The sequence below is a fragment of the Dromiciops gliroides genome, chromosome 2 (assembly GCF_019393635.1).
Source record: "Dromiciops gliroides isolate mDroGli1 chromosome 2, mDroGli1.pri, whole genome shotgun sequence".
In the NCBI taxonomy this organism is placed as follows: Eukaryota; Metazoa; Chordata; class Mammalia; order Microbiotheria; family Microbiotheriidae; genus Dromiciops; species Dromiciops gliroides.
The window spans coordinates 243,333,695-243,349,308 of record NC_057862.1 but is presented as its reverse complement, the minus strand read 5'-3'; the positions used below and the strand labels follow the sequence as shown (position 1 = coordinate 243,349,308).

At 35.6% G+C, this 15,614-nt stretch overlaps 1 protein-coding gene across 1 annotated transcript in view; it reads left to right on the top strand.

Annotated features, from left to right (window-relative positions):
• Window positions 1–15,614, top strand: part of FANCM (FA complementation group M) — a 98,956-nt gene that overhangs the window by 60,316 nt on the left and 23,026 nt on the right. The window contains 3 exon segments of the mRNA XM_043981388.1: window positions 5,548–7,300; window positions 7,742–7,824; window positions 7,908–7,976. Of these exon segments, the coding sequence (XP_043837323.1) occupies window positions 5,548–7,300; window positions 7,742–7,824; window positions 7,908–7,976 (1,905 nt within the window).

The following is a 15,614-nucleotide window of genomic DNA, read 5'->3' as shown; positions in this document are numbered from 1 at the left end:
TAATGGGCATCTTTGCTTCACCCTTGATCTTATTAGGAAGGCTTATCCTTACTCCAGATAACTCTTGCTGATGGTTATTTATCATTTAAGGAAAGTTCCATTTGTTCCTGTGCTTTCCAGTGTTTTTAATAGGAATGGGTGTTGTATTTTGACAAAAGCCTTTTCATCATCTATTGAAATAATCATGATTTCTGTTGGTCTTGTTATTGATATGACTAATTTAAGCTGATAGTTTTCCTAATATTTAACCAGCCCTGAATTCTTGGTATAAATCCCACCTGGTCCTAGTGTTTGAACTTTGTGATATATTATTATAATCTCCTTGCAAGTATTAAAAATTTTTGCATAAGTATTCTCTATGGTTTTCTTACTTTGTTTTTGTTCTTCTTTGTTTAGGTTAGGTACCATATTTGTGTCATAAAAAGAATTTGGTAGGACTCCTTTACTTATCTTTCCAAATAGTTTATATAGTATTGGGATTAATTGTTCTTTAAATGTTTGGTGGAATTCACTAGTGAATCTATCTGTCCTTGATGATTTTTTCTTAGGGAGTTCATTGATGGCTTGTTCAATGTGTTTTTCTTAAGATGAGGTTATGTAAGTATTTTGTTTCTTCTTCTCTTAACCCAGGCAACTTATATTTTTGTAAATATTCATTTATTTTCTTTCTTTCTTTTTTTTTTTTTTTGTGAGGCAACTGGGATTAAATGACTTGCCAAGGGTCACGCAGCTAATAAGTGTCAAGTGTCTGAGGCTGGATTTGAACTCAGGTCCTCTCGACTCCAGGGCAAGTGCTCTATCCACTGCGCCTCCTAGCTGCCCCTAATATTCATTAATTTTGCTTAGATTGTCAGATTTATTGGCATATAATTGGGCAAAATACCTCCTAATAATCGCTTTAACTTTTTTTTCCTTGGTGTTGAATTCACCCTTTTTGTTTTTGAAATTAATACAGTTATCTCTTCCACATTGTGACTTTTCCCCTTGTAATTTTGATATATTGTGGGTCAGTACAAGAAATTAAATGGGAATTTTGGGGGAGTTTTGTGGACACTGAAGATGACATGAAAAGATCAGCAGATGACACAGAAAAAGTTTAGAAACTCAGATATGCATAAAATATATATGCAGTATTGTATAATATCAACCCAAATTTTACATTAAGGTACTGAAATTACCCCATAAAAGAAAAAGAAAAAATTCAGATGACTTCTCTGGTATGAAGGGAGGGTCAAAAAATTTATGTAGATTATCCAGATTTCAGGGCCTCTGTACCCCTAACCCTTATGATGTGGAAAGAATAACTGTAATTTGGTTTTCTTCTTTACTTTTTTTTTTTTTTTTTGGTGAGGCAATTGGGGTTAAGTGTCTTGCTTAGGGTCACACAGCTAGTTAAGTGTCAAGTGTCTGAGGTCGGATTTGAACTCAGGTCCTCCTAACTCCAGGGCCGGTGATCTATCCACTGCGCCACCTAGCTGCCCCTCTTCTTTACTTTTTTTTTTTTTTTTTTGCAGGGCAGTGGGGGTTAAGTGACTTGCCCAGGGTCACACAGCTAGTGTCAAGTGTCTGAGGCCAGATTTGAACTCAGGTACTCCTGAATCCAGGGCCGGTGCTTTATCCACTGTGCCACCTAGCCGCCCCCCTCTTCTTTACTTTTTAAAAGCAAGTTAACCAAAGGTTTATCTAATTTTTTCCCCATAAAACCAGCTCCTTGTTTTATTCATTATTTCAATGGTTTTCTCACTTGAAATTTTATTAATCTCTCCTTTGGTTTTCAAGATTTCCAATTTGTTACTCAATTGGAGATTAAAAATTTTTTTTTCTAGTTCTTTTAGTTGCATGCCCAATTCATTAATCTACTCTTTCTCTATTTTATTGATATAAGTGTTTAGAGATATAAATTTTGCCCTAAGTACTCCTTTGACTGTATCCCATAAATTTTGGTATGTTGTCTCATAGTTGTCATACTATTTAATGAAATTACTGTTTTTTTCTATGATTTGTTCTTTGACCCACTTATTCTTTTTGTTGTTGTTTTGTTTTTGTTTTTTTTGTTTTTTAGTGAGGCAATTGGGGTTAAGTGACTTGCCCAGAGTCACACAGCTAGTAAGTGTTAAGTGTCTGAGGCCAGATTTGAACTCAGGTACTCCTGACTCCAGGGCCGGTGCTCTATCCACTGTGCCACCTAGCTGCTCCTGACCCACTTATTCTTTAAGATTAGATTATTTAATTTACAATTAATTTTTTTTTTTTGCGGGCAATGAGGGTTAAGTGACTTGCGCAGGATCACACAGCTAGTAAGTGTCAATTGTCTGAGGCTGGATTTGAACACAGGTCCTCCTGAATCCAGGGCAGGTGCTTTATCTACCGTGCCACCTAGCTGCCCCTACAATTAATTTTTAATGTTTTCCAAGGGCCCTATATTGAATGTGATTTGCATTATAATTTGAAAAGGATGCACTTAATATCACTACTTTTCTGTATCTGTGAGGTTTTTATGCCCTAATACGTGGTCAATTATTATGTAGGTGCCATGTACCACTGAGAAAAAGATATATTACTTTTTATTTCCATTCAGTTTTTTCCAGAAGTCTATCATTATATGACTTTTCTAAAATTCTATTCACCTCCTTAACTTCTTTCTTGTTTATTTTTTGGTTAAATTTATCTAGTTCTGTGAGGGGAAAGTTGAAGTCTCTGACTAGTATAGGGGTTTTTTTTTCCTTTTATTTTTTTGGCGGGGCAATGAGGGTTAAGTGACTTGCCCAACGCCACACAGCTAGTAAGTGTCATGTGTTTGAGGCTGGATTTGAACTCAGGTCCTCCTGAATCCAGGGCTGGTGCTTTATCCACTGCACCAACTAGTTCCCCCTGACTAGTATAGTTTTACTGGCTATTGATATTACTTCATTGTCTATGGTAATTTTTGTCAAGATATAGTTTTCTTCCATATTTTCTCTTTTAATTAGATCTATTTTTGTTTTTGCTTTGTCTGAGATGATTGCTACCCCTGCTTTTTAAAAATTTTAGCTGAAGCATAATAGATTGTGCTCAAGCCTCTTACCTTTACTCTGTGTGTTTCTGAGCTTCAAATATGTTTCTTATAAACAGCATATTGTAGTAATCTGGTTTTTAATCCATTCTGCAATGAACTTCCATTTTATGGGTGAGTTCATCCCATTATCATTTACAGTTGTAATAACTGTGAATTTCCCTCCTTACTATTTTTCTTTCTCTTTCTCACTTTTCACTTTCTTCCTCCCTATAAATGTTTTTACTTCTGACCACTGCCTCCCCTAGTCCTTTTTTCCTTCTGTCAGTGTCCCTCCCTCCCTTCTTTTATCCCTGTCACTTCCTACTTCCCTATAGGGTAATACAGATTTTTATACTTAACTTAGTGTTTATCTTATTCCCTCTGAGCCAATTCTGATGAAAAGTAAGGTTCAAGCCTCGTCAGCTCTTTCACACCTCTTTTATGTGAGATAGTTTACCCCATTGTGTCTCTCCCTTCCCTATTCTCCGAATGCAATTCTTTTTCTCACCCCTTGCATTTTTTTTATATCATCTAGTCATAGTCAACTTATACTGTCGCCCTCTGTCTATATATACTCTTTCTAAATGCTGTAATAGTGATAAAGTTCTTAAGAGTTACAAGTCCAATCTTCCTGTGTTGGAATATAAAGTTTTTTCTTATTGAATCCTTTATGTTTCCTCTTTCCTATCTACCTTTTTATGTTTCACTTGAGTCTTGTATTTGAAGGTCAAATTTTTTGTTCAGCATGGGCTTTTTATTTGGAATGCTTGAAAGGCTTCTATTTCATTAAATGCCCATTTCTCTCCCTGAAGGATTTTACTCAGTTTTCTGGGTAGGTGATTCTTCGTTGTAATCCTAGCTCCTTTGCCTTCCAGAATATTGTTCCAAGCCCTCTGATCCTTTAATGTAGGCTATGGAAGCCTGACTGTAGCTCCATGATATTTGAATTGTTTCTTTCTGGTTGCTTGCAGTATTTTCTCTTTAACCTGGGAGCTCTGGAATTTGGCCATAATATTCCTGAGAGTTTTCATTTTGGGATTTCTTTTAGTAGTTAATTGGTGGATTCTTTTGATTTCTATTTTACCCCACTGGTACTAGGATGTCAGGAAAGTTTTCTTTGATAATTTATTGACATATGATGTATGGGCTCTTTTTGGATTTTTGGATTTTTTTGTTTTGTTTTGTTTTTTAGTGAGGCAATTGGGGTTAAGTGACTTGCCTAGGGTCACACAGCTAGTAAGAGTTAAGTGTCTGAGGCCGGATTTGAACTCAGGTACTCCTGACTCCAGGGCCGGTGCTCTATCCACTGCGCCATCTAGCTGCCCCATGTATGGGCTCTTTTTGATCATAGCTTTTAGGTAATTCAGTAATTCTTAAATTATCTCTCTTGGATCTATTTTCCAGGTCAGTTATTTTTCCAATGAGATATTTTACATTTTTTTCTATTTGTTCATTCTTCTGATTTTATTGGACATATTCTTGATGTCTCAGAGAGTCATTAGGTCCCTGATTGCCCAATTTTAATTTTTAAGGAATTATTTTCTTCAGTGAGCTTTTGTACCTCCTTTTCCATATGGCCATTTCTACTTTTTAAGGAGTTGTTTTCTTCAGTGAATTTTTGTACATCTTTTTCCATTTTTTGTGTTTCCTTTACCAAGCCATTGACTCTTTTTCTCATGATTTTCTTGTATTACTCTCATTTCTTTTCTCAGTTTTTCTTCTACTTCTCTTATTTGATTTTTAAAATCTTTTTTGAACTCTTCCAGGAGTTCTTTTGGGGCCTGACATTTTTATTTGAGGCTTAGCATGTAGCTGTTTTTTACATTGTTTTCTTCTTCTTAGTTTGTGCCTTGATTCTCCTTGTTATCACAATAACTTTCTGTGGTCAGGTTCATTTTTTTGGTTTGTTTTTGTTCATTTTTTCCAGCTTATTTTGTGATTTAAAAAAAACAACAACTTCATGTTAAAGTTGCGCTCTATTTCTGGAGTGCAGAGGTCAATGTGCAAAGTTTCTTATGGTGGACCTTGGTGGGCCTCGCTGCTGGCCTGCACCTGGTCTAGGACCTTGCTGTTGCCTTGCATCAGGGTTAGGGGCTTACTGCTGGTTTGCACTGGGCACAAGACCTCACTGCTGTCTTTCCTTGGGGTTTGAGGTCTTGTTGCTGGCACACTGGGGTGTGTTCTGCTCTTGGCTTACTTGGGCACTGCTTATGCCAGACTGTGTTCCCCTTCTACTCTACTAAGATAGACTTTTCCTGCTGATCCTACAAGCTGTCTTTGGCTGAGAAATTGCTTCACTGCTCCAAAATTTGTTTCAAGGTGTTATTCCAGAGTTGCTTGAAGGGGAATTTTGGAGAGCTCAGGTGAGTTCCTGCCACATTCTGCTATCTTTGGATTTGGCAATTTAAAAAACCCAATCATTTGTATATGTTTAAAAACAATAAAAATTATTCCCCATTCTTTAAAAGTTGTTACAAAATTGCTTCTTATGACTTTCTGTCTTTTCTTAACAGGATGAATGCAGCTATGAATTGGAACTGAAACCCTACTTGCAGATAGGAGATACTAGTTCAGCATCAAATGTTCTCAGAAATAAACCTTCTTCTGCCTCTGCCAACATTAATACTCTCCAAAAATCTTCATTCAAAAGGAATATGAAACAAAATTGTTCATCTTCATTAATAGATTTTGATGAAGAATGTATCCGAGAATTTAAATCTGACAAAAACTTTTCTTTAAAAACCAAAGTCCTTAAGGAAATGACAAAAGATCAGCTTAAAGCAAGCAATAATGACAACATTAGCAGTTCCATAATAGCTGAAGTGCATTCTGCTATTAGTTGTAATTTTCAGGAAGCACCACAAATTGATAAAATGTCATTAGATATAGACAGTGTTGCAAACACAAGCACTGCCCATGATCAGCTACATGAACTCTTAGTAGAGGGCTCACCAGTAGATAAGTCTAAAAGTTCGTTTATTAGAAACCATGTAGAATCTGGTTATGATGATTTTACTGATGAAAAAAAAATTATTTCAAGTAGTATGTTTTATCTTTCAGAAGAAGATCCTTACTTATTTAAAACAGCTGCTCAGTTGTGTGACAACTGTCTCTTACTGACCAAAGAAACACTTGCCAATGTAGAAAGATTTTTATGTAAGTCTCCTCCTCCTCTAGATGCACTTTATACTTTGAAAGATGAAATCCTAAGGACATCTTCATTTAAAAATTTACATGACATATCCATTTATTCTGATATTCTTGATGGACCAAATTGTGATGAACATGAGAGTGAAATGGACATATATGTCCAAAATGACGAAGTAGCAACTGTTGATCATGCTCAAGTAAATAGAATTCCTGAAAAGTGTTTAGTTAAAAAAAACACCAGTAGGGTTTGTAAGACTCTCACGAAAAAATTAAGTATTGAGCAAGATCAGGAAAGACAATTTTTTGAAGATACTGATTCTGAATTTAATCAGGTGAGCCCTCCTTATTTAAAAAATAACACCAGGTATTTATTGGACAGAACTACTACAAGTGAAGTGGTACATGTATCACCATTTCGCATTTCTAATGAATGTTTGCCAGACTGTGATTCAGAAACCAAAATTCCATTAATTCACAGTACCAAGATTGGGACTTCTCTTGAAGAGTTGGAAGGAGTAGGCAAGGAAATATCCCAGAATGATGATGACATTTTTGACTGTTCTAAAGAGTTATTCTCCATTAATTTTGATTTGGGATTTTGTAGTCCAGATTCTGATGAGGAAAAATCAGAGCTGGCAAAAGATGTAAATAAAAGTGGCCATCTAAAGGATCTCTCTGGCAGCCATATCAATACCACCCAGGTAGCTACAAATTACAGCCCAAGTAAAGAATCTACTCCAAGGACTTATGATAAAAGTAGTAGTAGAGGAAACATTTCTCCAACATCAATGTTACAAAATCAGTACCCGTATTGTGTGTTTTCTCCATTGAGAACAACAATGGAAAAAGAATTTGAGTCCCCTGGTAATTCTTCAGTTTCTTCACCAATAGGAGAAAATGTTATGAGCACTCCACTTTGTAAACCAAATCCAATGAATTCATTCTCTACAATGTCACAAGACATAGTTGAGTTATCAACTACCAGGAAAAAAATAAATCTGAGAGGCATTAAAAAAATCTTGAATTCCACTTTTGAAAAAGTGGGAGTTACAACGGAAAAGACTGAAAGCAATGAACAGATTAACCTGTTTGAATCTTGCCTTCATTTGGATGAAGGTAAGATTATAAGATTGTACCTTTAAGGAATGAGTACATTATTAGGAATAATATCTCCTGGAAATTTGTGCACCTAAGTTGCATATGCTGCCCTTCATTACCTCCTCCTTTGGACTATAGTCATCTCCAAATTGGTGTTTCCAACTCTAGTCTTTTCTTTTTTCCAGTCCATTTTCTATAACTCTCAAAATCATCTTATTCCATCATTTCCTTGCTCACAGAGCTTCATTGTGTCTCTGCTATAGGATCTCCAGTTCTTCTCTGTGACCTTGGTCTAATAATTTAACAACCTTTATCTCTATGGTGAGAATATTTTAACTAGGAAGTCTTTAAGGGCTTTTTCCAGCCCTAAATTCTGTGCTACTATATACATATTTCATAGATGAATAGGTATATATTTTCCCTGTGGTTGTTATCATTTTAATATTTTTTTTTCTGCAGGAAATAGCATTGGAAGTGAAGATGATGTGGTTTTCCAAAGAAAGAGTAAAAAGGTGAAATGGGATCATCTGAAATCCCCCAAAGTGAGTCATTCAACAAGAGCAACAGTGTAATCAATTGGAAAGTTCCATTTCTTTCTAAAGAATGTTATCTTTTGTTTGGATAGGTTGGGAAGAACAGCTATGTTGAATCTCCTCTTTGTGCTGTCAGGAAATGTAGACGTCTCCTAAGTACAGTAAGTTGCTGTTCAATGAAACTGACCAAATCTGCTTATAGTGACTACCAGTTATTTAGAATCTCTTTCCAGGTTTGTCTCATTTGTCTCATTTAAAATTAGATGCGTAGCTGAAAAGTTGAGAGTAGAACAAATGCCTTTTTCCTGTTGCTTCTTATTCTTTCACAGGTTTAGCACTTGAAAACTATTTTGCTTAGTAAAATATGTATATAATTTTTGAAATTTTTATTTTCTTCAAGGACTTGTTAGTAGTTGGACCTTGTTAGTAGTTTTGTGTGCATTTATTTAACTCTTACAGTCTCGAAAAAAGGCTGGGCATGAAGTCAAATTCATGTGACCATGTATACCTCAGTTAAAGCAGGCCTATATTAAAATATTATACACAGTAAAATGTAACTTCCCACTGACTAATTAGACTGTAAGCACTAAAATGATTATCTCAGAGACTGGCATATATTTGGTACTAATAAATGCTTGTTCCCTTCCTTTCCTTTTCATGTTAAACATGAAGCTCATACAAACTTGCCAGACTGAAAGAACCTCAATTAAATACTTGTTCACAGAGTTCCATCCACTTCATAGAATTCCTTAGTCTGATTTTTGTTATGAATTACAATGTTACAGGTCCTGAAGTTCTACTGTTTTTTCTTTTTTTTCAATTTCATGGTTGTATTCTGAGCTGCTAGGTGGCTCAATGAATAGTGGATAAAACCTGTAGTCAGGAAGACCTGAGTTCAAATCCAGCTTCATACACTCACTAGCTGTGTGACACTTGGTAAATCACTTAACCTCTGCCTTAATCCACTGGAGAAGGAAATGGCAAACTGCTCCAGTATCTTTGCCAAGAAAACCCCATATGGGGAAACGAAGAGTCAGACATAATTGAATGACTGAAAACAAATTCTAGGCTGTCAGCAAAATGGATTATTGACATTTGTTTTTGTTCCTGTGAATAAAGCAGATATGAGATAGATTGTTTTGCTTTCTTTATCAGATTATGATGCTTGGCACTTAAGTAGCACTCAGTAATTGCTTTTCATTCAGTCAGATTTATAAGTTGGAATTACTTAAACTAAGGTTTTCTTTTAAAAATGAAAATTTCTCCTAACCATTTTCAGTATCTTTCAAGGAATAAGGTTTTAAAGAAAGAGAAAGGAGTAGCTAGGTGGCATAGTAGATAAAGCACTGGCCCTAGATTCAGGAGGACCTAAGTTCAAATCTGGCCTCAGTCACTTGACACTTACTAGCTGTGTGACCCTGGGCAAGTCACTAAACCCTCATTTCCCCACAAAAAACCAAAAACTAAACTAAAAAAAAAAAGAAAGAAAAGTTTATTTTTATCTTTATTACAGTCAGTCAAACAAGAATTTATTAAGCGCTTATTACATTCAAGGTGTTGGGGATAAAAAGAAAAACAAAAGACAGTCCTTGCCCTCTAGGATATTACACTGTAATGGAAGAGATGACATGTAAACAACTGTGTACAAACAAACATACTATATGGTTAAAAGGGGAAAGACTTCCCATGGGAGATGGGATTTTACCTGGGACTTGAGGCAGAGATGATATGGGAAAACATTTCAGACAGGGGAGGCTGACAGCCAATGAAAGTGCCTGGAGGATAAGTCAGACTGAATTAATTTACTTCAAAATTTTAAATAACTTAATAGCTATTAAGATCAACATTGATCAAGGCTCTTGTAATGTGCAGATTGCTGTGCTAAAGAATACTGCTTTTTCAAACACAGTTTTAATTGCTATTGGGAAAAAGCAAAATAATTCCAAAATGAACAAACATAGCACTTATATTTCATCAAAACGTTATCTGCTAATTGGGAACCTGAACAGTGTTTAAGTAGCAAGATCATATTTTTATGTGCTGTCTCAATTAATTTTTGCCCTTTGAGGTATTTCATAATAATAAATGAGTTATAGTAATATATAAAATAATTATGTAAATAAAACCAATGAAATTATTGTGTTAATAAAATACCAGAATAACTGGTATTAATGTATACAATAAATTTGCAGTATAGTTGAGTGTTTAAATAGGATTGAAAAAACCTTGTATTGTATTTTATTTAGCATTGCTGCTTCTGATCAGTCAAATCAAGTCATTCAGTTCTTGCTTAAGACTCCAGTTATGCAGACTTAGCACTTTCTCTGTTGTCTCTCATACCCAGAAAACATTTTACATATTTTTGTAGCTCTACTTGTTCAAACTGTCTTTCACAAAAATCCTACTGTGGTTGCCCCATTGTGGCATGAAATTGACCCAAGTTCTTTTTAAAAAAAATAAATCTATTTTGGGGGCAGCTAGGTGGTGCAGTGGATAGAACACCAGCCCTGGAGTCAGGAGTACCCGAGCTCAAATCCGGCCTCAGACACTTAACACTTACTAGCTGTGTGACCCTGGGCAAGTCACTTAACCCCAATTGCCTCATTAAAAAAAAATAAATCTATTTTTATGGATTTCATTTGTGTTTATATTACCTTCATTTGCTAATAATAAATTATTCTGATTGTTTCTGATTATATCACTCCACACCTCCTCCCAGATTTATCTGCCCCAGAAATTCATTCTTTATAACAAAGATTTTAAAAGGAGGGAAGGAAGAATTTCAGAAAAACTACCCAGCACATCTATCCTGGGTGACATTTCATTCCTACATAACCCTACTTTTGCAGAGACATGAAGTTAGGTACATTTTCTCTCAACTTATTTCTATATAACTGGCTTGGTTATTATAATTATATCATATTCAGTTAAGTTGTTGTTATCCTTTTCCTTGAAATTGTTGTTATTCTGTATTTTGTTTTCTTTGTTCTACTTATTTTACTGAAACTGCTCTTTCCAAAGTTACCAGTAACTTCTTAATTGCCAAATGTGATGCTTTTTCTCAGTCCTTTTCCTTTTTTCTTTCTCTACTGTCTACCACTACTGACCACTCTCTCCTTGATATTTTATCCTTTCTGGGTTTTTATAACGTGACTTTCTCTTGGTTTTCCTATCTGTTTGATCACTTCTAAGTCTCTTTACTAGCTCATCATCCATATCATACCCCTTTCCCCCCTCTATTTAGGCTCTCTTTAAATCAGTGACCTCATTAGGTCTTTTGCAGGTGGCTGATAGATCTGTCTCCAACCATAGTCTCTCTCGAGCTCTGCCTGTTATGTACTTCAAAATGTACTGTGCTTATACACCTGAAACTGAATGTGTCCAAAACAGAATTCATTGTCTTTCTTGTAAAATCCTTTTCCCTCTTTCCTATCAAACTCCCTTATTATTGTGGAGGGCACAGCCATTCTCCAAGGCTCCCAAATTCAAAACCTTGGCATTGTCATGTTCTCACTGTCCCTCTTCTCACATACTTCATCAGTTGCCAAATTCTGCAATGTAATATTGTGAGGTCATAATATTATAGGATCTAAGATTTAGAACTGGGATGGAGCTTAGAGGTCAAGTCCAATCCCCTCATTAAAGACATGAGGAAACCAAGGCACAGAGAAGTTAAGCGACAACTAAGTGTCTGAGGCAGGAATTAAACCTATGAAAATGTGTGGAAGTCTGCTCTTGCCCTGCCTCTCTTCTTACTACTTGCCACCTTTGTTCAGGGCCTTATCACCTCTCACCCGGGCTCATGCAGTGATTTCCTCATTGGATTTTTCCTGCCTGGTTTCTCTCCACTCTGATCCATTCTCCACACTTACCAGTGCTTTTCCTTAAGTATGTTTCTGAGCATGTCCCTTTGCCTAATCAACAAACGCCAGTAGATCTCCATTATCTCTATGATAACTAAATTTGTTTGGATTTTAAAGCTCTTTACAAACTGAATCCAGCCTAACTTTACAATCTCACTGTGTATCACTCCCTTTTCCACATGTTGTAATTAAAACCAGTTGGCCTTCTCCCTGTTATTCAGTCACTGTATTCTCCCTCCTATCTTCATGTCCTTTCAGTAGCTCTTTACTATACTTGCAATGTACTCCCTTGTCTCCATCTCACTTCCTTTAAGACCAAACTCCATTACCATCTTCTACATGAGGCCTTTTCTGATTCTTTCCACCCCGCCCCAGCAATGAGTGCTGGTATTCTCCCTTCCTAAGTACCTTGTATTTATTTTGTATATAGTTATATATGTCTATGTTGTCTCCTCCAATAGAATGTAAGTTCTTTGAAAGCAGGGACTATTTCTTTTTTTGTCTTTATTTTATATCCATAGTACCTTCTTAGACTCCCCTGCTTTATTTTAGTATGTCGTAGGTGTTTAATATATGCTTATTGATTGATTAATGGAATCAGCTCATAGAAGTCTTCCCAAACTTTTCTGAATTCCTCATATTTCTCATTTCTTACAGCACAATAATGTTTGATTACATTAATATTGCTTAGACATTCCCTAGTCAGTGGACATTGCTTTGTCTCCAGTTCTTTTGCTATCACAAAATGTGCTGCTACAAATCTTTTTTTTTTTTTTTTGGTGAGGCAATTGTGGTTAAGTGACTTACCCAGGGTCACACAGCTAGTAAGTGTTAAGTGTCTGAGGCTGGATTTGAACTCAGGTCCTCCTGACTCCAGGGCCAGTGCTCTATCCACTTTGCCACCTAGCTGCCCCTGCCACAAATCTTATGAGTCTTTGCTTTGTTTATAATAGTTTTGGGGGGCATATACCTAGAAGTGGGATAGCTGTGTCAAATGGTGTGGACATTTTAGTTATTTTCTTTGCATGATTCCAAATTGCTTGCCAGAATAGTCAGATCAATTTATAGCTCCATCAACAATGGATTATTGTGCTCATCATCTCCCATCCCTTTTAATTTTGGCTGTTTTCAGCATTTTTTCTTGCCTAGTTATGAGATGAAACATAAGAGTTGATTTGATTTGCATTTCTTATATTAGTGATTTGTAGCATTCTTTCATATGGTTGTTAATAGTTGGTAATTTTCCTTTTGGAATTATTTATATACTTTGACCTTTGGAGAATGATTCTTAGTCTTGTATATTTACATTTATTTCCAGTATATCTTAGCTATCAGATCCCGAAAAAGAGATATTTATATTTTTTTTCCAATTACAATCTCCATTTTTGTCCTTACTATCTTAATTTTGTATTTTCAAAATCTAGTGCCTGGCACAGGCCAGGCATTGAATAAATCCTTGTTGATTGCTTGCTTGATTATAATTGAAAATAGTTGTTTTGCTTTTTGTGATGAATTCTGTTCCCTTTGGTTAAGAGTTCTTCTGCTGGCTATAACAAAGAAAGGTATCTGATATCATTCTCTTCCAATATTTTTATGATATGACTTTTTATATTTGGATTTTGTATCTGACACGATTCTTGAAGACCTCGTAAATAGAACGTAAGCTCTAGAATGTTCTAGCAAGCTCAAAGATTTGGGTGTAGTTCTGGTAACAGACTGAATCATATTTTGTTCTGAGAACAGCCTGCCTGTATATGGAGAGGCTCATCAACAGGAGCTGGTCACAAGATGTTGCATTCTTTGACCATGTTGTTTGTTGTTTTCAGTCGTGTCTGACTCTTTATGATCCCATTTGGCAAAGATATTGGAGTAGTTTGCCATTTCTTTCTCCAGCTCATTTTACAGATGAGGAAGCTGAGGCAAATAGCATTAAATAATTTTCCCAGGGTCACACAGTTAGTAAGTGTATGAGGTTAGTGTATGAGGTTGAACTCAGATTTTTCTGACTCCTGGCCTGGCACACTATCCACTGTAGCACCTAGTTGCCCTTCTTTGACCATGGCTACTTATAAAACAAAAATGTGAAATGGCCTTGAGTCTTATATAGCAGTGGTCTTAAAAGCAGGGTTCACAAATTAATCCACTGGGTCACTGGAAAAAATATTGAAACTCATTTATTTCTTATCTTGAAGAAATTAAGCTTTATTAACACTTAATGTAATAATTGACACTTTTCCCCTTACTTTATTTATATGGCAGTAGACCATGTCACACAAAATGAACAAGGTATCTCAAGGAAAGAGTGAGGCTTCCATAAATAGAGGAGAACTGGGAGTACCCCTTCTTTATTTGTTTGATGTATACTTTGTCATGTTTTAGTTTTTGTATGACCAATTAAGGGGATAAACATATTATCTATTTTTACCTCAATAAATGGACAAGTAGCTTAAAATATTTCTTCAAATAAGGCATGGATTAATAATTCGTTAATTGTGGCACAAGAGAACAAGAAAATGTTAAAGCTGTCACTTTTCTACTCCTTATTAGGAGCTCTTACTCAGTCACATTATGAAGTTAAATCAATGACAATCTAATTATAATCTAAGAAAAAGTTGGGCCAAAAATTTTTGAAATTATCAAGAATATCTGAAATATGGGTTGATATTCACTGTCATTAATAACAAACCTCACCTTTAGTTTACATTAGACCTTGATTATTTATTAACTAATGATAACTAATTAACAAGACACTAAAAAATGAGGTATTTGGGCAGCTAGGTGACACAGTAGATAAAGCACCTGCCCTGGATTCAGGACGACCTGAGTTCAAATCTGGCCTCAAAATACTTGATATTTACTGGCTGTGCGACCCTGGGCAAGTCATGTAACCCCAAATGCCTCACCAAAAAAAAAGAGGTATTTATTTCCAAAATTTATATTATTTTATAATTTGCATTACCAAAAGGTAATACAGCTCTTTAAAACTGTTTATTTGTGTACTTTAAAGACATAGAAACAGAATTTTCTAACCTTTTAAAAAGGACTTCTAGGTGGAAAATTTCAGTAAGATTCAAACTCCTATTTTTAAATATATAAAAATAGAATAACTTTCTATCAGTTTTAGTTTTTGAAAAAATTAGTTTATTTTCTGTTCGAAATCCCACTTCTCACTTCCTCCCCCAACCTCTGAGAAGGAAAGAAAAAGAAACTATTACTGACATGTGTACATAGACAAAACAAATTTTCACAGTAGCCATATTCCAAGGAGAAAAAAAGTAAAAGAAAACAAAATAGAAAAATGCTTCAGTCTGCACTCTTGAGTTCATTAGTTCTTTTTTCTGGAGGTGCATGGCATGTTTCATCATGAGTCCTTTGGTCTTGTGGTTGGTCCTTGTGTTGATCAGAGTTACCAAGTCTTTCATAGTTGATTAGCTTTACAACATTGCTGTTACTATAGATTTTTTACTCCTGGTCCCGCTCACTTTACTTTGCATCAGTTCATACTAGTCTTCCCAGGTTTTTCCAAAACTATTCCCATTATTAAATTTTTTTGGTGGGGGGGTAAGGCAATTGGGATTAAGTGATTTGCCCAGGGTCACACAGCTAGTAAGTGTTAAGTGTCTAAGGCCAGATTTGAACTCAGGTCCTCCTGAATCCAAGGCTGGTGCTCTATTCACTGCACCACCACATTCAAATAGATCTTTGTCTTCCAGAATATTGTATTCCAAAGCTTTTGTTCCCTTATAGTGGTGTCTATTAAATCTTGTGTTTCTGACTGTGGCTCCATAGTACATGAATTCTTTTAGGCTAACTGTAATATTTCCTTCTTGACCTGGGAGTTTTAATTTTGCAGTTTTGTTCAGGAGGTAACCTGTGAATTTTTTCCATTTCTACCTTGCCCTCTTGTTCTAAGATATCTGGGCAATTTTCCTTTGT